The sequence below is a fragment of the Typopeltis vanoorti genome, chromosome 15 (genome assembly GCF_054136105.1).
Source record: "Typopeltis vanoorti isolate ZY-2024b chromosome 15, IOZ_Tvanoo_1.0, whole genome shotgun sequence".
Classification (NCBI taxonomy): domain Eukaryota; kingdom Metazoa; phylum Arthropoda; class Arachnida; order Uropygi; family Thelyphonidae; genus Typopeltis; species Typopeltis vanoorti.
Genome location: NC_143563.1, coordinates 53753619 through 53780611, shown reverse-complemented (window position 1 = coordinate 53780611; position 26993 = coordinate 53753619). Strand labels below are relative to the sequence as shown.

The window sequence follows — 26993 nt, the reverse complement described above, 5'->3', positions numbered from 1 at the left end:
ATCTTGTAAGATATCTACATCACCTTTATCAACTATTACCCTCCTTAGTTTTGCATCATCAGCAAATAACTGAATGCCCCCCCCCACCCTTCAAATCATCTGCTATATCATTAATATACAAATTAAAGAGTAGTGATCTTGGTACACAGTCCTGGGGCACTCCACTAGTCACCCTCATTCATCTTGATTCCACTTCACGATACACCACCCTCTGATGTCTATCAGCCACACACGCGCACACTCCCATCCATGCCACCAACCTCATCTTCATTTCCATTTGCTTCAACTTATGTAATAACTTTCCATGCAGTATTCTGTCAAATGCCTTTGCAAAGTCCAGCAGAATCATGCTGTAGCCATTTCCAATTCTGCTGTCACTTTATAAAATGTGATTAAATTACTGTGGCAGGACTTACCTTTTAACAGCATTTATGCATTTAAAGTAAGGGCAACCTCTTACTTTAAATGCACATATTCATGCTTTCTTGTAGCCACCCAGACACATCTAGTTTCCCTGACTACTCACATTCACGCTTTCACTAAATTCTAAACTCAAGGATAATCCATCCTGCAAGTACCAATCCATGCAACTGAGTGTAGTGACATAGAGAATCAAGGACAAAAAGTATGTTGGAGATGGCCACAATAAGTGTAGGACTAGTTTTGTCAAGAAAGAAAATTCGGAATTATTGAAATATGTTAGTGGATTTGGTTTGAGATTCGATGCTAGCTTCCTGTTTGAAGTATCATGTTTTATGAGTTGTGAACACTCATCAGCTCTGTGATCAACTGTTCATTTATACACTAATGTGAGAAACGTCAAGAAAAAAAGGCAAGGAGTTTTGGCATTAGTAATGAAACTGAAAATTATAAACATTAGGAGACCTGGTTGACTTGAAGAAATTGTTACAGATATAGAATGTGATGGGTTCAATTTATTCAGGGAAGATAGACAAAATGAGAACAGAGGAGGGGAGCACTCCAATGATTGTAGGGAAATTAAATCCAACCAATGTAGAATTTTCCAGGAATGGTGGTGGCAGTATGAGTAATACAGGAAATGGATATTTCAGCCTGGTTTGTGTGAGATAGAGGCTAATAGGACAAAATTCATAATTGCATGCTGCTGCTGCTATAGTGGGATCATTTGAAGAGGTTGTAAACTGCATATGTCTAATAGGAATATAGACTAGAGCAGTGTTTCTCAAAGTGTGGTACGTGGGGTATGTGAAAGGTCTTCAGGGGATATGATTGGCAATTTTCAGCTATGCATCATTAACACATGGAATCATTATTAAGAAAAAAAGAATGATTTTAAACGTATATTTTTCTCAATAAATTATATATTATGTATGAATTCTCCTACTCAAATTGCGAGTTACTATCTCCACGACATTCATGTCCTGGCAGTAGTAACTCACTCTCTGTGATAACACACCCTCCCCAACAGCGTCACTATACTCAAGATGCAAGAAAAACAAGTAGTTTTATTGTATCACTGAATAAGGTACAGAGACATTTGCAGTCTGTGTAATATATTTCTCAACAAATAGTGCAATTAGAGACAACTGGGATAAAAACGGCACTAACTAATGAATCACATCTCCCCTCCAACAGAAACTGCTGTATAGAATCAAGCAAAATCATATTGACACAACCCTGTCATGAACGTGTTAAAACTAGGAAATATATAGTGAATGTGTTTCAGATATTATGGAATTCAGTTGAAGAGAGTTAGTATTTCAACTCAACTGTTGGCTTGCCTTTGTCTTTGGTTGGTGCGATCTTTTGTTAATACCGCACCAATCATATGCACTTCTTCATAGCTGCTCTATCTCTACTGGCCTACTATTGCTGTCTGTTTCGCACTCTGCTTTTACTTCGCATTAGTCATTTGTGAAGGATTGTTCATTACGTATCTCTTATGTAAATTACTGGTAATTTTTGCTTGAAATAATGGGAAAGAAGATGAAGCTATTTGGGTAGATGACTTTGATGATCTACACAAGGAAACTATTCTGGATGCCAAAAATAGCAATAGCAAATAGGAGCTTCTTGGTAAGTCACACCATTTTCAGTTTTTTTCTGAAAACTTTAATTTCCAAAAATCCCCTCATATATCTTGCACTATGATATTTTAGCTTTAATTTTGGGGAAAAAGTGCGAGTTATATTCGAGGAAATACGGTAATTTTTTTAGCTTTCAAATTCTTAAGTATGAATCATTGGTTAAATACTGGATTTATAAAACGCACAAAAGAGAACAATATAGCAAATACAAGTAGCTGTAAGCAATAAGAAAACATTGATATTGTATCTATAATCAAATGAAATTGCTAAGGGTGTGTCGTTTGACATCTCTAGAGAAGCAACTAGGAAGAAGATGAAAAATCTTTGTAAGTATGATATAAATTACTTGAAATGTAGATTTTCATGGACGGGAAATGAAGAGCAACCTATTCTAAATTTCGTTCTATTAAAAAAAAATCATATTTTTTGTTTACATGAACATATAAATTCAAATAAAATAGACATTTACAATGAAATATACTTTATTTATTTATTATTATTTTGTTAAGGGAGTACTTGGTAATAATGAAAATTTAAGAAGGGATACGCTGATATCTGAAGTTTGAGAAACACTGGAGGAAGAAAAAAGCATGCATCATTAAGGGAAAGTAAATTTAGAGAATTATTCAGGGATAATTATCTTAAAGAGCATGCGATAGAAGTAAGGTTACCATCCCTTCAAAAATGGCTGGGAGTCTCCCATGAATTATTATGAGTCATCAAATTTTATTTTCCAAAACTATTTTCTAAGAAAGCTGGCAATCAAACTGAGCAAATATTCTATTTTATAATCATTTCTATGTACTTTCACATGCCTGTCTGCTACTGGCATGCTAATATTCTGCATGCATTTCAGACTGTGACAGTTTGATAATGTTGCTCCATCTTCTTTAGTGTGTGTGCCATGTATGTGTATGTATTTTAAAAATTTTCAATTTAATAACCATTATGGATACATATACAGGGTGTTCGGGATAAATTTGACATATTTATAATTAATTATATTTTTCCGTAAGTTACATGTATTAACACACACTTCTCTTCATTTAAAAGTTTGGACCCTTCTTCATTCATATACAAGATGTCAGAAAGGATGGATAGCTGGAACCAACCTGAATCATGGAAGAGAATAACTTGTATCATGATGATTCGTGCCTGCCATCAAAATAAGGATATTACGACTGCTGCCCAATGCTCCCTGAATACAGTAAAAACAATCAGGCATGAACTAGAGACTTGCAATGGTGACTACGAGGATGTAGCAAGAAGAAAGATCCCTAGCAGACGATCTGATTGCGTTCGTACAGCAGAATTCCTCGGAAATCTGCAGGAACAGGTGTTGAAGAACCCTGGCATTGGAATTCGGGCTTTGTTCGTGGAGTTGCTAACTGTAGTCAAGCCCTGGATAACAAGGGTAGCCAATGGTAGGCTGTATGTATGGCAGCAGGATTCGGCCCCTTGCCACACCTCTGGGAAAAGTCAAAAATGGTTGTCTGAAAATTTCTACGACTTCACCAGTCCAAATGTTTGGCCTCCAAACTCCCCAGACCTTAACCCCATGGATTATTTTGTATGGGGCGCAGTTGAAAAAGACACCAATCGCACTTCCAGTAATACAAAAGCCCAGTTAATGGATAAAATTAAAACAGTTTTTGCGGCCCTTCCCAGGGAGACTGTAGCATCAGCTTGTTCGAGGTTCCGAAGCAGAATTGAAGCTCTGATCGATGCTAATGGTGGTTATTTTGAGTAAATCTTGTTGATAGTATTGTAATTAACTCTGCCTGTAATGTTTTTTTGTCAATTCATTAAATTTAATAGATACAAAGAAGATTTTCTTTTTCCTTACGAAACTGTCAAATTTATCCCGAACACCCTGTATAATGCCAAAGAAAAAATACTACTTTCATTTATCTGAATGAATCTCCAATTGTTAAATTAATAAGTCCGCTGCCACGCTCCTCGGGCATAGTTTGTTCCCGCACGGCAAGCGCTTTCGCGTCTTCAAGGTCACTACGAGGAATCTTGTAGCCGGCTTATCGGACAGAATTTTGTTTCATACGCCAACTACGAGTAATCTCGTATCACCCCCACCCATATATTACATGTGCTGACGAATGTGTTTATTGTGTCTAGTCTCTAAAAACCTTGAGTTTCGCCATGACCAGTAAAAGAAAACTTACTGATAAAGAATTAGAAGTTTACACTAATATGAGCGATGATGAATTTAATGAATTCATCATCGCAAATGGAAGGATAAGAGGGAAGTTCTTTCCATTTGAAATATGCACAAATTTTAAATGGTTGAAGTAAAAAATCGGAATGGTAAAATTCAATTAAAACCAAATATCATTAGGGACTATAATTTGGGTATGTCAGGCATCTATCTTTCTGATCAAATGCTTTCTTACTATTCCCCCTTACGAAAGACAATTAGATGGCCAAAGAAATTGGCAATACACATTCTTGATATATACATTCAGAATGCACATAAATTTTATAATATAATTACTGGAAACACAATGACTGCATTAAAATTTAGAGATCAATTTATCTCAGTTTTTGTTGGAATGGATAAACTTACAGCATCACAGATTATCAGCAGGATTTGGGATCTTCATTATTTGGAAATTTTACCACCTAGAGAAAAAAATATTCGCCGACAAAGCCATGCCGAGTATGTACACGAAACAAACAATGACAAGAAACTTGTTGTTATTATCCTGTTTGCCAGGAAAAACCACCATTGTGCATGGAAAATTGTTTTAAAGTGTATCATTTGTAATTTGAATAAATTGGTTTTTATTTTATTGATTTCATTTTATTATTTTTATTGATTTTTATCAGTTTTAAATTGATTTACAAATTACGTGTTATACTACGGATTAGCTCGCGCTTGGCATAGGAGGTTGGTAATCGACATACGAGTATATTTGTAATTGGCTTCTGAGGCACATACATAATATACTATATTTTAGTTGAAATTATTTCCCTTCTATCAAGCCCTCAGACATGCTCTCCACTTTATTCAGAATCCAAGGGTCTAAATTAAGGTAATTATACTAAGGGTTAACTCGTGTTTGGCATAGGAGGTCGGTAAATCGACATACGAGTATACTCGTAGTTGGCAGCGAACATATTAAAAAATGAATTTGACATCAAATGTAAAATTTGTTTCCTAAAGTTTTTTTTACAAAATTTGGGGGAGAATAGCAGCCATTTCATCACATTGAAATTCAAATAAACATAAAGTTCATAAAAAATAAAATACAAATTTAAGAAACTATTTTTTGTTTAATTTTTATTTTTTCTAATTGTTTAAAACTTTTTATCTTGGTTTCATCGTTTATCTAAGTGTAAGCAAACAAAGTTGTGCATGAAGTCACTTCACAACTGGACTACTTGAATATAGAGACTAATGACTTCACATCATTTGCCTTAGTATTCCATAATGCAAAAGCACATATCCTGTGTATAATGGTAAGCATTATGGGAAGGGCCACTACCCAGACCGGTTTCGAACTTTATTGAGGTGAAAAAGTAAAAGTGCTCATCACAGTCCTAGAGTAGTTAGTATAGGGATTCAAGAGAGCCTGATATTATTAGGAGAAAGTAAAGAGAGATGACAGATAGACAGTATGAGAGACAGAGAAAAGGCCTCAGCTCTTTTATATCATCATATAGCCAAAAGCTATCAGTTCTCCTTTTTCACCAATCTCATTTAGACAAACGACCAAAAGACCAATTGAAACACTAAAGTGCAGAGATGACTGATACCGAAATATCAGTTTGGTTAATCTGGGATTATAATCCCAGGCCTACTCTGCCTGGGATTGCTCTCCAGTCATCCCTGCAGTTGACCATAAGACCACATTGAATTTAGAGGATGGAATCATTTAAAAACCACTCATAGCAAAAATAGACAGAATTTTATCTTTCCCTGGTGAATATTGCATAATGGGGTAATCTACACTAACTAGCCAAAAATTTGATATCTCCTAGAATGCTTATTTCTAAATACAAAAATCATCTGGCTGAACAATAAAATTTCCACAATACAATATTATAAAGCATTTGGATGTTATGTTGTCTTGGTTTTCAAATCCATGTTTCTTTCTGACCTTCCATAAGTGGTATTTTAATTCCTTAATTATAAAAATCAAAATTCTCTTCCATTTCTGACAAATGGTGGGTACCATTTAAAATAATGTGTTCTTTTGTAAGTAATGGGATGCCCAACACATTACCAAATACGCAGAGCAAGAAGGCAGATGTAGAATGCATGTTCTACTGTTTCCAATTGGTAACAGATCTCACAGATTGAATCTCCGATGTTCAAGTATCTTCATTTCATGGTATTGACTGAAAGGTGACCATATGCAATTCTCCAAGCAGCATCCCTCCTGTTAGGGTATCTTGGAACTTCAATAACTTATGAAAGAAAGTGTTCTTGTCAGTACCCAACTTCAGAAGTTTGCAGCAAAAGAGATTAAATATTTCTTTACACCAAATTTTACTTCTTTTTTTTTTTTTTTAAATGGAAAGAATGTCATTGCCAGAGTGTTGTAGAGTTAAGCATAGAATGTTGTAGTATTCAGAAACAATCTCAGCTTATGGACCTTTATAATTATTTTTTCAAACAGGAGAAGACGAAAATCCAAGATATAATTGCTTTTCTTCAGCTTCTGTGATATCTGTAATATTTATTATGTACAACTGAGCAGGGAAGATTATGGTTTTTAGTACTGTGGCTTTAGAAGAAAAAGGAAAGTGGCTCTATTTCCCAGTCTTCTAAGGTTTCAAAGTTCTTGATTTAGTAATATTGGGTAAGTGGAGAAACAAATTGCAAGTATGATGAGGGGGTTCTCTCTTAGGGATTAGTCTAAAAGGAATGCTTCCAAGATCCAACTTTCCAAAAACTTTTAATTTTGTCTTGTCTGCATTAGTAGTTAATCCAGTGGTCTTGCTGAATTTTTCCAAAATACTAAAAAGATGTATATGGAATCATTATCCTTCAAATTGCCCACTGCATCATTGGCATATTAATGTTCCAAGAGTTATAATTTCCCACAGTACTATTTTCTTCAAACAGATTTTAGTGTTTTTGAAAGGAGTCAAGGATGTCTTCAGTGGTGGGCGTGTCTTCACCATCAATGCAGATTTGAAAGATAGTCCTTTCTTTGAAGTATTCAGTGAATTTTCTATTGAAGAATGCAGCTGAAGGGATACCTGCTAAGTGCTGCTGTATTCTTATCTTAAAACTTCTTTCTTCTACTTCTTTCTGCCTTTCCACTTCTATCTCTATGTTAATGTTTCTAATGATGTTGCTACATTCTATACCATTGCATTGGTTTGCTACGAACCAGCTTCTCTCTTTATACAGATCATTCAACTTTTTTCTTTTGAGGAAAACATGTTCCTTTCCGCATTCAGTCATATTCTGTTGTACTGCTTGTTTGAATTATAAACACATATCCCATTTCCAAGTAACATTATTCCAATTTGAACAGAGGATCTGGAGGATCTGGAATTTTATTGAAAAGATCAATGAAAAATTTGGTGAAAGTCTCCATGGTCCAGAACTGATCTCTACTTATTCCATGCAGTGGAATTTAAGTAGAAGTGATTCTTTAGAGAAACTTGTGACATTAAGATTAGAATATATAGACACGTTTACACAAGAATATTATATTTTAATTTGCCAAATATTTCAGTCTGAAAATAACAGACTATCTTCAGTGGCTACATAGGAACAGTTTTTTAACAAGGTGTATTACCGACAACTGATCATTCAAAAGTAGAACAAGCCACGTGATGTTATATCGCTAAGTATTAAAGAGAGGAAAACATTTTTTATCAGAGTAATGATTAAATTAAAGATATTAATTCACAAATTCATATAATAATCTTAATTTATAAATAACATTAGATTAATGTAAGAATTAAAGTCTAAATTAAAAAAAAAAAATTATATATATATTAATGTGTTATCCTGATTAAACTTTCCCATATTTTTGATAAAGATATACAGTCATTTCGATTCAAGTTATGACGTTGAAGTAAGGCCTCGGCACTTTCTTTAAATAAATGTTCAAATTTATAGCGATATCTGTGCAAGAGGTGAGTCTTGGACCAGAGGATGTTGTGGCTTGTCTCTATTCCGTGCTGAGCTAATCCAGACTTATCGGATTTGTTGTGCTGAATGTATGATTGATGTTCCTGAATTCTTTTTTCTATAGAGTGTTTGTCCTGCTTTGGACAAACAGGACACTCTATAGAATAAAGAATTCAGGAACATCAATCATACATTCAGCAAAACAAGTCCGATAAGTCTGGATTGGCTCAGCACGGAATAGAGACAAGCCCCAACATCCTCTGGTCCAGGACTCGCCTCCTACACAGATGTATTTGAAGAAAGTGCCGAGGCCTTACTTCAACACCCTAAGTTGAATCGAAATGACTATATATCTTTATCGAAAATATGGGAAAGTTTAATCAGGATAACACATTAATATATACAGGGTGTTCGGGATAAATTTGACAGTTTCGTAAGGAAAAAGAAAATCTTCTTTGTATCTATTAAATTTAATGAATTGACAAAAAAACATTACAGGCAGAGTTAATTACAATACTATCAACAAGATTTACTCAAAATAACCACCATTAGCATCGATCACAGCTTCAATTCTGCTTCGGAACCTCGAACAAGCTGATGCTACAGTCTCCCTGGGAAGGGCCGCAAAAACTGTTTTAATTTTATCCATTAACTGGGCTTTTGTATTACTGGAAGTGCGATTGGTGTCTTTTTCAACTGCGCCCCATACAAAATAATCCATGGGGTTAAGGTCTGGGGAGTTTGGAGGCCAAACATTTGGACTGGTGAAGTCGTAGAAATTTTCAGACAACCATTTTTGACTTTTCCCAGAGGTGTGGCAAGGGGCCGAATCCTGCTGCCATACATACAGCCTACCATTGGCTACCCTTGTTATCCAGGGCTTGACTACAGTTAGCAACTCCACGAACAAAGCCCGAATTCCAATGCCAGGGTTCTTCAACACCTGTTCCTGCAGATTTCCGAGGAATTCTGCTGTACGAACGCAATCAGATCGTCTGCTAGGGATCTTTCTTCTTGCTACATCCTCGTAGTCACCATTGCAAGTCTCTAGTTCATGCCTGATTGTTTTTACTGTATTCAGGGAGCATTGGGCAGCAGTCGTAATATCCTTATTTTGATGGCAGGCACGAATCATCATGATACAAGTTATTCTCTTCCATGATTCAGGTTGGTTCCAGCTATCCATCCTTTCTGACATCTTGTATATGAATGAAGAAGGGTCCAAACTTTTAAATGAAGAGAAGTGTGTGTTAATACATGTAACTTACGGAAAAATATAATTAATTATAAATATGTCAAATTTATCCCGAACACCCTGTATATATATATATATATATATATATATATACACATACACATACACTAGGGGGACTCCCCCCCCGACGCCTACGGCACCCAACCCCCGAGTTCCGGACTGGTAGGCCGGTTCTCCTTGAATTCTGATGACACGAATTTTGAAGACTCGAAAGGGGTCCCCCCCAGCACCCAACCCTCCCGAGTTCCAGACTGGTAGGCTGGTTTTCCTTGAATTTTGAAGACGTGAAAGGGGGATTCCTGCCCCCACAGCACCCAACCCCACGAGTTCCGGACTGGTAAGCCGGTTCTCCTGGAATTCTGATGACTCGAATTTTGAAGACTCGACAGTCAGGGTAGCCTCTGAGTTTCAAAAAGTTTCAAATAACTTGAAAAAACATGTGACACAAAAATGTTACAAAAAAAGGCTTATCATTTTATATTACAGAGTAGATATATATATATATATATTTATTTTTTTTTTCGGGGGTGCTTAAGGGTCAAAGCTATATAACTCAGAGGAGACCTCCACATAGCCTTTGAAGGAATGCGGAGAACCAACCAGAGTTTCTGACCTAATGTCCAATCATCACCTTCTCGTGGTGCACCCTGTTGGGTATCTACCTGGATACTGAACGAACGAGGATGGGCTGGCAATTTGGGATTTAGCCGACCAAATTGTATTCTTATTGGCTTAAATCAAAATACAAAATGCTGGTACAACACGACAAAAATTTCATGCCAGCTGGGTCGTCGCCTGGTTAAACAAGGCCACCGTTGTTTTTGCCAGGGAACCAGGGTGAACAGCGAAAAGTCAGCTACTAGAACAAATCTGAAAACACACCCCAACTCAACATCACCAGAATTAAAGATCGGTACTATCAACATAAGAAGCCTGAATGGCAAAGAAATGAAGCTAGCTGAGGAATTAGATAAGTATTAGATCGATATAATAGGGGTGACCGAAACAAAAAAGACAAAACTGGTGATATCTTTCTGAGCAATAACTACAAAATGGTATATTCAGGCAATAACAATCAAGGAAAAGAAGGAGTAGCCATGATATTCAACACTAAATACGAGGCTAATCTTCTTGAATGGCAGGCAGTCTCAAGTATAGTGATGTGGGCAAATATGAGAATGGGGAAATGGACAATGAGACTTATTTGTGCCTATGGTCCCACAGAAGGTTCTACTAAGGTAGAAGTGGAGGAATTTTTTGAGGCTTTAGAAAAAGCAACTGACACAATGAAAAAGGAAAAGTTGGTCATTGTTGGGGATCTAAATAGCAGAGTAGGAAATGATTGTGAGACATACAAAAATATTTTGGGAAAATTTGGAGAAAAGAGCAAAGCTAATAATAATGGCAAATACCTGTTGGATTTCTGCTCAGGACATGGACTGATTATTACTAACACCATGTTCCAACATAAAAATGTGAACAAATTCACAGGAGAGAAGAGGCAAATAATAAGAAAAGTCTCATTGACTGTGTTATTGTCGATAGTGATGTTTTCTCTCTGGTGCAAGACACCAGAGTGTACAGATGATTTGAATTGGAAGTGATCACTATTTAGTCTTGAACAGGATAAAATTGAATTTCATATCGAAAAGAATAACATTTGAGAAAGTTTTAAAGCGAATAAAAGTTGAGCAGTTCTGAGATGTGAACTGTAGATTAAAATATACAAACATGAGTGAAGAAAAAATGAAAGAGTTTGAGAACAGGAACCAAACCTTGGAGATTCAGTGGCAAGCCCTGAAGAAAATCCTGATTGATTCAGCCAGAGAGGCATGTGGTGGGGTTGTCTGCAAGGATAGAAAAATCAAAACGACATGGTGGACACAAGAAGTTAAAGAGGCAGTGAAGGAAAAGAAGAGAGCATATCAAAAGTTCCTGGCAAATAAGTCAGCTTGTGCTCTTAGAGAATACAGAGACAAATGTAAGAAAGCTAAACACTGTGTGCTAAATAAAAGTCATGGGAGGACTTTGGCAAGAACATAGAAAATAAATATCAAGAAGGTAGCAAAATATTCTGGAGGTTGTTGAAGAAGATTAGAAATGGAGGAAAGAGTGCTGTAAAAGATGTTAGCGATGATAAAGGTGACATGAAAACGGGAGAAAAAGATATCCTTTAAGAATGGAGTAATTGCTTCAAAAAATTGCTAAATGAAACAATCAGTGATAGTGCAGTGGAAATCAGGAATACATATCCATACTTGAAGTAGAAAAAGCCATCAATGACATGATATGTGGAAAGGCAGCAGGAATAGATTATATTTGACCACAAATGCTGAAGTATGGTGGTATAAAAGTCTTACAGTGGCTGCACTTCATAGTTCTGAAAGCCAGGACAGAGGGACCAATTCCCAATGATTGGAGTAGAGCTCTCATAGTACCCATATATAAAAAGGGAAATAACACTGAATGTGAGAATTACAGAGGTCTTTCCCTACTGAGTGTTCCTGGCAAGATCTGTGCTCGTATACTTGAGAAACGGTTGAGAAGAATTGTGGAAGAAAAGCTTGGTGAAGAACAAGCTGGATTCAGGCCAAATAGAGGCTGTCAGGATCACATCTTCACTTGGGTCAGAAGTAAAACACTTGACCAAAGACTAGAGACCACAGATATGAGAGTCCTGAGAAAGATTAGAGGCTTGAACAGATGGCATCAATGGCAATATCATATTAAAAACGAGTATATTAGGAAAGAACTTTACATTGTCAGCATTCAGGAATGTGTTAGCTGAGCTAATCTCAGGTGGTATGGTCACTTAAATAGAATGGGCGAGGGAAGATTAGCAAAACAAGTGTTCTCTGCCAGGTTGACAGGAAAACGACCCAGAGGAAGACCAAGATATAGGTGGATTGATAGTGTGCAACATTCCTTAGACGATAGAAATATAAGATCTGATAATGTTGGAGTCTTGACAAGTAACAGACTGATTTTGAGGAAAATTGTAGATAGGAAGTTAGTAATGATGTAAATTTTTCATGTAGTACTATCATATCCTGTATACCCCTTTAAGGTACATGGCAGGAATTTGATGATCTTTTTTTTTCTTAATTTAGACTTTAATTCTTACATTAGTCTAATGTTATTTATAAATTAAGATTGTTATATGAATTTGTGAATCTTTAATTTTATTATTACTCTGATAAAAAAAAATGTTTTCCTCTCTTTAATACTTAGTGATATAACATCATGCGGCTCGTTCTACTTTTGAATGATCAATTGTTGGTATTCCACCTTGTTTAAAAACTGTTCCTATGTAACCACTGAAGATAGAGTCTGTTATTTTCAGATTGAAATATTTGGCAAATTAAAATATAATATTCTTGTGTAAGCGTGTGTATATATCATAATTAAGTAGAAGTGAATTATGATCTGACATGTTGATGTCAGAATGTTTTATATGAATAATCCTATTTATAAGGGAAGAAGAGCTATAAATTCAATCAAGATTGGTACCAATACTTTGATTCATGTAGGTGTATGCCTGGAGATTAGGATTTCAAATCCTCCATGTGTCTACTAGTTACGCATTGTCGAGAAATGATTTTAACTGTGCATATCCCACTTTTCTGTTCTGTTATGTCCTCCTGTTTTGTCTAATGTGAGGTTTTCAATACAATTCCAGTCTCCAGCTGCTATGATGCAGTTGGCCCTGTATAAATATGGCTCCAATTCCTGATAGAATTTTCATCTAACTGGAGAGAGCATAAATGTTTATAAACCTTATTACACATCCACAGTATTTCCAGTCTATTGTCAAGATTCTCCCTTCTACATCCCTTTGGATATTGCAGAATGACCCAAGGAAGAGAGTAAGAATAAGATCTCCTATTCTAGCCCTGTTAAATCTTCTATAACTCCAATAACAAAGAAATAGATATCTATCTGTTCAAGTTTTTATATCTGCAGAAGTATGTTTCTTGGATAAACAAATACCTGATATTATGACATAGTTTCCATATAGTTTCATGTTTAGTTTGCCTGTGGAATCCTCGTATATTTAATAAGGCAATGCAGAAAGGAGATGCTATGATTATTAGTGAAGAGTCACTGGTAAGTCTTAAACTTCTAGATTTTGGATGAACCTCATGAGGTCTTCAGTCTGTAAAAGAACAATTCCGTAGCCTCTTCTTGTAAACTGTTGTACAGTTTTTTCTGGTTGCTTTCCATTATTTCAATTTCATGCCTGTCGTACATGATGTGGAAGCTAGTTATTTTCTTTTTATGTAGATGATAATTTTACTGAGAGAACTTTGAATCAGTAAACTTTGTTTTTTTTCTTTAATTGTATCATAGTCCATAAACTCTTCTGAATTTGAAGAGTTTTCATTTAATGAGCCACAGCCTTCTCCATCTTTACATTTTTTATTCCTTTTCTTTTAGATATAGTTTCTTTTTTTTTTATTTTTTGATTATCCTCAATTTTTTTATTAATTCGGCTTTCCTTTTTGATGATTTTGTTTGCATTTTAAGTTCTTTCAGTTGTCTTACTTGCTTGTCTGTTTCTTCTTAAGTTTCTCCTTGTAGAACAGTTGCAGTGTTTGCATTTCAACTTGTATCTGTTCAGTTATACTAGGTTCATTATTGGTAATTTCAACTAATGGTGTTCCATTCATATTTGACTGGGAAAGTGGCTCCTGCAGTTCTGGAAATTTGGGCTGATTTGGTCATGCACTTTTTATGATTTTACCAAGTGGGTTGTTTAAAAGCACCATCTTTACTAGACTGAATTGGAATATCCAGGAAATCTTCTTTATGCTTCTCTGATATCTATGGTGTTCTAATTGGCTTTATCCGTGCTCCCACTCTTTCAGCAAAAGTTCTGAAAGGACTGGTATTAATGTGGTGTTCAGAACTTTTGCATTTCTGATAGTATATGGTATAGGATTTGAGATACTGATTAGCGATATGTCCAATCTCCATGCATTTGAAACAATCAGAGTCTGTTGCCACCCAAATGATTATATGAACCACAATGCAGGCACTTCCTCTGTATTCAGGAATAGTTTACCATTACTGAGATTGTATCATTTGACACAATTTGGTATGAGCATCTTCATATCCGTTGTGAAGGTTACCTCACCAGTAAACCAGTTTGGATTTTCACATGATAAACCCATTCATATGTAATTAATTTTACTCTATTTTGACAATGTCTATAAGAATTTCAGTACTGTTCTCTATTTATTCCATTGGAAATGTTTCAGTTTTTACCTTTTTTAATGTGGCTTTCCAAAACCATTACAGGAATTACTGTTTTGCCTTTGAAATTAAAAACCCTGTATTAGTTTATCCCTTGTTTCCACATCTTTAACTACAATTAAATATTTTATTTCCCCTTCACCATATGGAGTGAAAGAATAAAGCTTATTAGCACCATCTCTTTTAAAACCTTAGTCACCTGTCTCACTTTTTCACATCCTAGAATTTCAATTCCTAGAGTTCTCCCCTGGGAGGAATTGGTACCATTATCTCAGGTGGGGAAAAAGACTAAAATTTCTGTGTTTGATAAGAGGAGAAAAAACTTTCAATTGTAAGACTTAGAATTTTAATAATCCCGTGATATAGAAATAATTCTACACCACCAGCAAATGCTCTGTTTGAGTTACTATATATGGCAGCTGTGATATTGCCAAAAGTAATCTTGTGATGCAGATATTAACTACAATATCAGCAATCTTAATATTTACTTTAAAAAACCAGTGCTAGTGAGGGCAAAACCACCACTAGCACCAGTAAAATAAATTACAGTGAAAAACAAATGGAAAAAAAAACAAAAAAAAAAAACTAAAGTACTTTCCAAAATCCAAGATATCCCTGGATTAGAGATAGATGTTGAAAGTTTTTTTTTTCACTTGGTTATACTCTAAATTAAAGATGCCAAGAAATTATGTTCTTGGTTTCATCCTTTATCAAAGTGTAAGCAAACAAAGTTTGCACATGAAGTAACTTCACAACTAGGCTACTTGTATATAGATGCTAATGATTTCACATCAATTGCCTTAGTATCCCATAATTCACAGCACATATTCTTATAGACATGTAAGGATTAATTTATAGTATAACTAAGTTGAAACTCCTCCAACATCTATCTCTAATCCAGAATATTTTAGTAATAAGGTGTGGCACCTTTGGCTACTCGTGTATGGAAATATGACCTCTGCATTACTTGAACCTTGGTATCACTTCTGGGTCTGGCTCTCACTGATGAGACCTCAGTAAAGGTCGAAACTGGTCTAGGTAGTGGCCCGTCCCATAATGCTTAGCATTATACACATCGATAAGGATATGTGCTTTGCATTATGGGATACTAAGGCAATTGACGTGAAGTCATTAGCCACTATATACAAGTAGCCCAGTCGTGAAGTGACTTCACATGCAAACTTTGTTTGCTTACACTTAGATAAAGGATGAAACCAAGAGTATAATTTCTTTGCATGTTTAATTTTTTTGTAATTTTTTATCATATAGTTCTTTTTTATTATTTTTATTATTACTGCATGTATTATGATTTAAATAAAAATGTTCAAACATTTTATAAAAATTAAGCGGAAAAAAAATCTTCAAATCACTGTTTTGGCAAAAGATAATCTTATATAGAAGCGACTTAAGATTGAAGAACATTGGTTCTAGTAATAGTGTCTAAGTATCATCTGATAATATCATCTTTAAATGAGTTGAACTTTGTACAACTGGCTGGTGAGAGTGATTAGTCATGCCATTTTCACTTTGGAGGTGACAATTTATGGAAGTGGTTTGAATTCTTAAGGACATTTGTGAAACTATAAAGCTGATTATAATAAATGGAGAAGGCACTTGGAGAAAATCTTGCCTATGAGGAACTGCATGGCAGCATAATCAACAGTGCCTGGGAATTAGTCAAAGGGTGCTTGAAGGAAGCTATATGTGATTGCATTACCAGAGTTAGAAGTATTAATCACATAGGAGTTAAATGGATGAATAACACTAAAGAGAGAGCTGCGTAAAAATAGATTACTGTGGAGATAGTGTCATGAGAAGAGTAATGACAAGACTCAGAAGCACTATAAAGTCCATGTGATGGCCATGGTGAGGAAGGACTAATTAGATTATGAAAAGAAGTTAACCAAACATTCCAAGGAAGATCAAAATATTTTATCACTGTGTAGCAAAGAGAAGGAACAATGACCATAGTGGATTTCAGATGATAGAAAAGTGTCATATTAGCTCTTTGAATGCTAAGGAAGAATTAATGAAGGATAGAGGTAGAAGCATTGAAGTTATTACATGAGCTTGAATAAGTTGGATTGGATGAGATATTTTCACAGATGCTGAAGGAATATATAAAAGAGCTATATCTGGTTGCTCAACCAAGGTGTTGGAATGAGAGCAAGATAATTCAATTATACAAAGATAGGGTTAAGACCGATGCAGCAAATTATAGATCAGTTAGTATCTGTTGTGGTCAAGTATATTGGAAAGGCAGATTAGGAATCGCATCCAAAGGTGAGTAGACAACATCGGGATCCTCTACAATCTGCTCATCTTCTATAACAGACACAGCAGAATTGGATAACGGGAAATACCACATTTCTTTTGGATTTTGCCAAAGTATTTGATGATTTCACATTGGAGATTCTTATACAGACTCAAGGTTCTGCACTTGGACCATTGTTGTTTAACTTGTATATCAGTAATGTTGGAGAGGTTCTCGAGTGCATTATCGAGTTATTTGTTGAAAATTCTGAATTTGGAAAAATTCAGAATTTTCAACAAATATTCAGATAAAGAGTCTGAAAACAAATTCAGATAAAGAATCCCTATAGGCTGATTTAAACTGATTAGAAGACAGTTTAAACTTTTTTCAGTTAATATGCAAAATATGATGAGAGGAATAAGATGTGTAACCAAAGGAAAATCTCTGATGAAATTGCACTTCATTACTGAGTGGATGGCTGGCATCCTCCATCTGCCAGCTAGAGGCCTGAATCCAGTTGTGGTCATGGGGATATTTGTGAATGTTTTGGGTGTATTGTTTAGTCTAAGACCACCACCTCACTTATTGGATATCAAAATCATCTTGGAAAAAAAAAAAAAAGCAAATTCCATGTTTGGTTTCTAGAGTAGGTTTCCAGACAATGTAAAAATAATAAAAAGTATTAAAAAATATATAGATATAATAAAACTTAAAAAAAAAAACTTATCTCACCCACAGTACTATAGGTTAACATTTTGTAGGTGGGAGTCATAAAAAATGGATAGGCATCTTTTCTTATTTATCTTTTTAGTAAATATGCAGTGCTGCTGTTTTTAAAGAAACGATTATTAAATTCTTATGATTACCAACGGTAGCATTGGTTTCTACAAAGAAAAACCGGTTTATTCTTGTGCTAAATACAAACATTTTTATGTAATAGCTGTGAAGGTACTTTGTATCCTTGTTCTTCTAGTGGCTGCTTGGAATGAGACTATCAAATGCTAAAATATGAAATTATTTGTATTTCATACAACAATAATTAAAACAACAACAAAAAAAAGAATAAAAATTAAAATGCATTTAAAAAGGAAAGTGTATGTGGTGTTTATACTTTTTTTGTTAAATAACCATCAACAAAATTTTAACTAACTGAACATCATCACTTATCTGGCACTGCATTCCAGATCAAGGAACTAAGAACTAACAGTTCAGCCTAAGATCAAAGCCAGAACTAAGCCCAGTGAGATGGTCAGAAATTGGAAAAATGAGTTGGACAGGATGTTAAATGCTGTATAAATCACTGTGCTTTAATCATAAAACCCTGTAGTCGCAATATAACATTAACATCCTTACTCTTTACATGAGCTGTCATAATGGTTTCATGCAACTTTTAAAATGTATTATTGTCCTTGCAACATGATTTTATAACTTAAATCGGGGCTGTCCAACCTTGGGTAATCTGAGGGCTGCATTAAAAAAAAAAAAAGATTTATCCGAGGGCCTCATCACAATGCATATCTAGTAATTTAGTGAGCAGCAGCAGCGATACAACCTCAAAAGCTGAACAAACGAACAACACTAATCGCATGCTCATGTTCCTTGTGACTGCCCAGAGCATGCGCATTGGAACAAAACAGTGTAAGAACGCTTCTTTGACACGTAATATATGAAAAACACATGGATATATATATTGATGTAAAAACGACAAAAAAAATTATCAACATCTAGATTATTGATTAGTGATAGAATTAAAATATCTAATATGCATTCGATTCAAATTGTTATTTTATTTTTTTGCTCGTGAAATCAAAACCTACAGGCAGGCTGCACAAAATCACACTGCGGGCAGTGCTTTTGGACAGCCCTGACTTAAATTATTCTTGAACCTTTAAATTTCTCAGATTCATTTTTTTTTTTTTTTTTAGGAAGAAAAAAATCTCATTCAGTTTCACATTAGCAATCTGGAGTATGCTTGTGGCAGTAATCTTAGTAAGGTATCAGCCCTTCATTGGGACCAAAATGAAATATTTCCCCAGTTTGCAGGACCTCACTCAATTATTCCATGTGGATATTCCACACTGTTGCATTCCTTAGCTGAAGATCTAGACATTATATTTAATTGCCAGGTAATGTTCTCTTCATTGATAACAAATATACTTGGATTTAAACTAGTGTATAATTCATCTCTTTTACAGTACATATTTTAATTTAAAAGCTGAATCTTATTATCTTCATATTTCTATATTGTCTTTAAATTTAAATAATTTAAAGACAATATTTTAATCTCAGAGATTAAAAACTATGACAGTTTTTTTTTTATCTCTAAGAGATTTAAAAAAAAAAAAAACAGGCTCTCCTTCACTCATTTGGGGAAGGGGTCATGATCCACATGAAACAATGGACTTCACACAGCCAACAGATATTCTAGGTGGTTCATATATTATTTTGTTTTTGCGCCCATCCTTGGATTTTTTTTTTTTAAAGTAACTGTGTTCCTCATTTATTTTTTTCTAGTGCAGTTTCCTGATGCACTCAAATGTTAGCAAAATATGTAGACATACCCTCTTTATTGTTATTGAGCATACATATTTTTTAGCAAGTTTTAGTTTTATTACCAACATTTCACAAATTCATAATATCACAAAATTATAAATATTAGAGCTGGTCATCTGCTTCTTCACACTCTAACAAGTAGATGGTGTGCATGAGTAGATGACTTTCATCACCCAGTATGCAACTACACCCTACACACATTTGGTCTTAAAAGCAAAGAACCAGGGATAAGCATTATCTAATACTTATCCAAATCATAGTAATAAATATAATGTATTTGCAACTTTTTGTAGGTGAGATTTACATTTAAAAAAATATTTTAAGCTTACAGCTTTATTTAAATAAAATTTCTATGAACATTAAAATATAATGGATTTATATAGCATGATAGCAAAGAAGTAAAACACTTTAATAAATATTTTGTTTCCAATTATTAAGACATTCTCAAAGTAGAATAATCAAAATGGTACACAGTAAAGAATTTATTGTGTGCTATTGTGATTATTTTACCTGAGTAAAAAGGTAAAATAATCAAACTCTGTCTAGTTCCCTGACTTGTCTTTTGGTTGCAACCAACTGATTTTGTTGCTCTTTCTGGGTAGAAGAAAAACCATATCACCCATCCTTGATGATAGTTTCTTGTATAAATTAATTCAGATTGAGGGTGTTATGTAATGTCTAGGCTGATTCTTAGAAAAGGCTTTCAGTACTTCTGAACTGAATAAAAATAAATTTCACAAATAGATTATCCTTATCCATAGTTAAGTATTATAGACAACATGTATGGTGTATTTTGATGTATAGCTTTAAAGTTCGTAATGAACTTTTATTTGGTGAAACAACGGTCCAGTGAGCTGAGAAAAAATATAAACCCCTTTAAAGAATTCAGTGGTAAGAAGTCTGCTCTTTAAATTTAATTGAAAGTCTTATGTTTCTAATTGAAAGTGTCATTTTTTTGTTTGTTTATCTTTTCCAGTAGTAATGTCAGTTTATTTTGACATGTGATTATCATTTAGCAAAGGCTATTTTTCTGTTGAAAGAAACATAACATCTGGGATACTTTTGCAGATATTGACAATAAGTGAATTGTTAATCTTTTCAGCTTTCTACTTACTGATGACAAGAATAAGTAAGTAGAAAGCTAAAAAGATTAACAATTCACTTATTGTTAATCTTTTTAGTCTTGCAGAACTAGCAGAAGGTATGGAATACTCAATAACTCCTAAACATATTCAGTTTGCCAGTTTTGTGATTAGTATAGGAAGATGATATAGAAATGTTTTACCTACCCTCATTTCAAATGCAAGTGAACTCTGTAAAATATTAATGAATCAAAAAGCGAGAGACTTGAAAACCAAACCTTACAAATCCATTCAGAAATTCTGAAAAAAAAATCATTGAATTTGTAAAGATAGAAAAAATCATAACTTCATGGTGGATTCAAGAAATTAAAGTAGTTCCTGAAAAACAAGAAATCATGGTGAAAATTCCTGCCAAGTAAGTTAGCAAGTTCTTTAACAGAATATGGAGAAAAATATAAAAAAAAAGCTAAGCATTGTGTAAATGTAGCTAAATACAAGTCATGGTTTTGGTAAGAATATAGAAGATGAATATCATGAAAGTGGTAAAATGTTCTGCAGGATATTGAAAAGCTTAGAAATTTATGGAAGAGGTTTGAAGCTGATTATAATAAATTGTTTACCTCAGGTTAGGAGGGTTAATCAGGTAGGAGTTAGATGGATGAGCAGTATCATTAAGTAACAGAAGAAGAAAATGCACTGGAGGGTATATAAAGAGAACGGTGACCAGCAAACTCATGAAGAGTATAAGGCTCAGGGAAGCAAGATGACCAGCATGGCAAGGAAGGCAAAATCAGATTATGAGAAGAATCTAACCAAGTAGGCCAGAGGAAATCCCAAAGAGCTCTTTCATTATGTGACAATTAAGAGAAATAGTCACTATGGAAGATTAACCTTAATGAGTGGTGATGGTCACAAAGTGACAGAAGCAAATAAAATAGTTGGGTTATTGAGTGACCACTTTGCAAGAGTATATCATTATAATGAGGTTAGTGTTTTAACCTATGTGACAGACTAATGTGGGAACAGAGGTAGATGAATTGGAGGTCCTTAGGATATTTCAGAATCTCAGTGTAAATACAGCTATGGGATTAGATAGGATATCAACTTGGGTTTTGTGAGAATATGCAAGGGAACTGGCAATGCCTCTGACTAGGCTCTTTAATTTAAGTCTCAGCTCTGGTAAAGTTCCAAGGGAGTGGAAAGAGGGCAAAATAATTCCCTTGCATAAGGAAGGTTCAAAGACTGCAGTAGCAAATTATAGACCAAACAGTATCTCAGGAGTGGTGGTAAAAGTACTGGAAAAGTTGGTCAAAAAGAGAGTTCGGGAATGGGTGGATAAAAATATGATACTGTATGATGGACAACATGGCTTTGTGAAGGGACGGTCATGCCGTGGTAATTTATTAACTTTCTGTAATAGAGTAACAGCAGAGTTGGATAAAGGAAATGGCTACAGATGATTCTGCTGGATTTTGCAAAAACATTTGACAGAATACCACATGAAATTCTGTTATGCAAATTAGAATAAATGGGGATGGATAAGAGGGTGGCTGCTGGACAGATATCAAAAAACTGGCATATGGAGAGGCAGAAACAAAGCAAAAACAGGTGACTAGTGGTGTGCTACAAGGTTCAGTGCTTGGACCATTGCAGTTTAATTTATACATAATTGATATAGCAAATAACCTGAAAGGAAATATTCAGTTTGTTATGTTGAATTTTTTCTTGACAATTATTCATAAGACTATTACACTTTTTTTTATATAATCTTTGTCAAGTAGCTTTATTTTATCCTCCTACATGTTACGCCAACTTTTATCAGATCATTAAACATCAAAGAAATGAACTTTCGTAACAATTATGTCATGAACCATAACGAATAAATCACGTTAACGAGACACGCACGTTGTCACGCACAATACCAATTTTTTGTATGAATTAGAACCATCAGTTATAACCTAGTCTGTAACCTTCATTTTAGCTTACTAGTTTGTATTCCCTGAGGATGCCAATAGAAAAATTGGCAAAACATGTAGGAGGATAAAATAAAGCTACTTGACAAAGATTATATAAAAAAAAGTGTAATAGTCTTAGAAATATTCAGTTTGTTGATTATGTGAAATTAGGTAGAGTAATAGTTAATCAAGGTGATGTGGAGAGCTTGCAGGATGATTTTTAAATAGGCTTTCGGTATGGGCAAAAGATAATATATTCCAGGAAGTAGATGAAGCTAGAGATTTAAGGGTGGTGATAGACAGAGAGTTAAAGTTTAGAGTACATATTGCTAAGGTAGCCCATAAGATTACTTGGCTATTGAAACGCACATTAAAAAGTAGAGATAAGGAAGTTGTTAATCCTCTTCATATGACATTGATATGTCCACATCTGGATTACCATTCTTAAATCTGCTCTTCTGGTTTTCTTAGGATTGAGGAAGTGGTGAAGAAGATTCAGAGATGAGCGACCAAGATGGTCTGTGGAATGTTCCCTATATAGTGCAGAAGTTGGTTGATAGGAGAAAGAGAGAAGATATGATAGAAACATATATGCTGCTTAAAGGTTTTGTAGGATTGATGCAAGGGAAATGTTTCAGTATTTGGCTGGAGGGGCCAGAATAAGGGGTCATCCATTGAAGTTGAATAAAAGTATGGTTAGTAGTGGTGTGAGGACTATATTTTTTGCTTAGAGAGTTGTGAATGAGTGTCATGGGTTTCCAGAGTCAGTTGTGAGAGTGTTTTGTCTGTTAATGGATTCAAGAAGAGGTATGATAGATTATGTGGGTCTCCCATGATTAGTCTTCAGACTCCATGGGGGTGCCTGAACAATAATAATAATATTAAATATACTATTATGCTGATTTCATCCATGCACCAAATAGCTTTAAAAGGCATCACATGTTCTGTATTTTCCACCTCTACTTTTAACAGATACAGTTCTGCAATCATTAATAGTGCTCACTTTCTCCTCATTAGATATACTATTATGCTAATCAGGCACCTCACATTGCCTCACAGGTACCACATGCTCTGCTGTTTTCCACTTCCACTTGTAGCAGATTACAATTCTGCAGGCATTAATAATGCTCACTTTCCCCTTATCTTCTCTCTTTACTATCCTCATAGATTCTGTATTCCTCCATTTCTGTTTTTGCCTTGAACCTCAGTTATCCAACCTTCTCTGCCAGTGATACTAGAACACACTGAGTTGCTCAATGCCACAAACGTGGTACCCTTATTTTTGATTCTTCTTGCATTAGTATGAAAACATAACATCTGTATGAAATTCCCTAAGTTGTATCCCTGCACTGTTCTGTTTCACCAGTTCATGACTTCACCATCCTTCCCGTCTGATCATTAACATCCCTACTTCTCTCCTGATATGGCCAGTCCTAATCTTCAAGGTCGTTTTATCAATACCATCTCTCCTCACTCTGGTTAGAGAAAGAGAAACAACTAGAATATATGCTTGTTCCGCTTTCATTTTCCTAATTCTTATCTTATCCAGTTCCTTACTTTAATGCATGCCATCACTCTGTCCTTCCATAATCACTCTCATCCTTTAATCCAACTTCTCTATGTGTGTCTCTCTCATCCTTAGCCATGCTCACTTTAGTTCACTTCTGTGCACTCTTGTTAAACAGTAGTTGCTGCAAATGTTCATCACCAAACCCATTCAGATGTGGCCCACTTACTTTCATGTATTCTACCCTCACTTCAAATTTACTTGATATATTCACAAATTGCATATCTTTTGCCTAACACTCAGTGATCATGTTATTTATTATTTCTGCTCTCCTTGTCATATGTAGACAACACATTCATCACTCTCCTGACCATGCTTTTGTCCTTCACCTGTTATGACAACCTCCTCATATCTCTTTCAACATTTTTTTTTCTTGTTTTCCAAGTCATTTGCTCCTATTTATAAGCAACTTGGACATCTGATTATTTTATCCATGAAAAGCCTCAGTTATTTGTTCTTAAGTGATACCTGTGCCATAAGATTTCTTCAATTCACACAATAACACAAAGAAAGAAATTAATAATATTTATTAAGAGACCATATATTTCAGTCCGAAAATTACAGGATATCATCAGTGGCAACATTAGTTAATTAAAAGTAGAACACAAACAGTGGATTGATTTGAAACAGTGAGCGCTGTGTTGTTGTTATAAAATGACACAAAGGTATAACTGAGGAAACACTGTATCATTATTAGTTATTAATTAACTATTATTAATTTAAAAGAAAACTAATGATGTGTGATTAGAATAATACTCTTTCATATCTTAGGTAGTGAGATGCAGCTGTCCCGATTCAATTTCGGATGGTGTAATAAGTCTTCAGCATTTTCTTTAAATAAATGTTCACACTCATAGCAATGCAGATGGAGTAAGTGCCTTTCAGCCCACATGATATTGTGGTCAGCATCTTTTCCATGTTGTGCAAGGCCAGATTTCTCAGATATCTTGTTGATGATATAAGACTGATGTTCTTGTACTATTCATTTTAGAAATTATGCACTTTACAACCATGTTATAAATAACTCTTTTAATTTCCTGACATTTCAATCTTCATATTAAGATCATCATTCTGCAGCATATACAAATATACAGGACAAGCTGAGTTACATTATATACAGTAAGCTAGGGAAACAATGATTTGATCACAGGTTATTCTACTGGCATGACCTCTAGCGAAAAAAAAAAAAAAATTACAAATTAATTATTTAGAAACTACATCAAGTTAAATTCTCTTTATGATAATATGAGCAAACATTTTGTCTTATAGATAGTTTTTTCCAGTAACATTGATGTCCTATTTTTAGCATTACAATTGTTATTTTTGATTTAGGATCCTGGATTATCTACAGTCCTGTTTATAGTTACTCTTAGAGAGGAAGGTTCCATGGGTTGAATATGTGCCTTCCATATGTTTGGGATTTTTAGACCATCATTATTATTCAGATTGTGTGGTTGATAATAATCTCACAGGCTTCCTTAAATTTGAGTTCATACCAGGTTTTGGTGTGATGTAAACAACTGGTGCTTTTCCAGTCTATGTAAGGTGTTCAGGGCATGATCAGAAAGGCCAGCTTGCCATAGTTATTATATTTAATGTGTCATTTATGTTCTTTTTGTCTGATAGGAATTGTGCGTCCTGTTTCCTATAGATAAGTTTATGTTACAGGTGCAATAAATGCGGTATACTCTAGGGTGAGCCAGCGGAGGGAGTGGTCTTTGGATGAGTTGAGTAAGCGTTTTAATTTTGCAGGAGGTTTAAAGGTGGCTTTAGGTTGTATTTTTGTAGTAGTCTGTTTATTTTATCTGATGTCCCTTTAATGTAAGGAATGGTTATAGTTTTATAGTAGTCTGGTTTATCTTTGTTTTTTATTGAGGTCTTGTAGACAATTTTGTTAATAGTGATTTGGCTGTAACCATTTTTTAGAAAAGTATTGCTGATAACTTTAAATTTGTCTTTCAGTGCATGTTCGGAGCAGATCTTCAAAGTCCTGTTTTTTAGAGTACTCGAAAAACAGGACTTTGAAGATCTGCTCCAATGAACATGCACTAAAAGACGAATTTAAAGTTATCAGCAATGCTTTTCTAAAAAATGGTTACAGCTAAAACACTTAACAAAATTCTCTACAAGACCTCAATAAAAAACAAGGATAAACCAGAGTACAATAAAACTATAACCATTCCTTACATTAAAGGGACATCAGACAAAATAAACAGAGTACTACAAAAATACAACCTCAAAGCCACCTTTAAACCTCCTGCAAAATTAAAACGCTTACTCAACTCATCCAAAGACCCACTCCCTCTGCTGGCCCACCCTGAAGTATACTGTATTTATTGCACCTGTAATATACCATATATAGGGGGGAACAGGACGCACAATTCCTATCAGACAAAAAGAACATAAATGACACATTAAATATAATAACTATGGTAAGCTGGCCTTTCTGATCATGCCCTGAACACCTTACATAGAACTGACTGGAAAAGCACCAGTTGTTTACATCACCCCAATTTGAACAATAATGATAGTCTAAAAATCCCAAACATATGGAAGGCACATATTTGACCCACGAAACCTTCCTCTCTAAGAGTAACTATAAACAGGACTGTAGATAATCCTGAATCCTAAATCAAAAATAACAATTGTAATGCTAAAAATAGGACATCAATGTTACTGAAGAAAACTATCTATAAGACAGAATGTTTGCTCATGTTATCATAAAGAGAATTTAGCTTGATGTAGTTTCTAAATAATTAATTAATTTGTATTTTTTTTTTTCACTAGAGGTCATGCCAGTAGAATAACCTCTGATCAAATCATTGTTTCTCTAGCTTACTGTATGTAATGCAACTCAGCTTGTCCTGTATATTTATATGCTCCAGATGAT

The 26993-nt window shown here is 34.6% G+C and overlaps 1 protein-coding gene across 6 annotated transcripts in view; it reads left to right on the top strand.

The window, feature by feature from the left end:
* The window catches only part of LOC150098765 (lysine-specific histone demethylase 1B-like), a 508665-nt gene that overhangs the window by 359189 nt on the left and 122483 nt on the right, over window positions 1-26993 (top strand). For all 6 annotated transcript variants that reach the window (XM_090404995.1, XM_090404997.1, XM_090404999.1 and 3 more), the window contains one exon: window positions 18872-19072. In XM_090404995.1, coding sequence (XP_090261121.1) covers window positions 18872-19072 — 201 coding nt within the window. The remainder of the gene's footprint in view (window positions 1-18871; window positions 19073-26993) is intronic.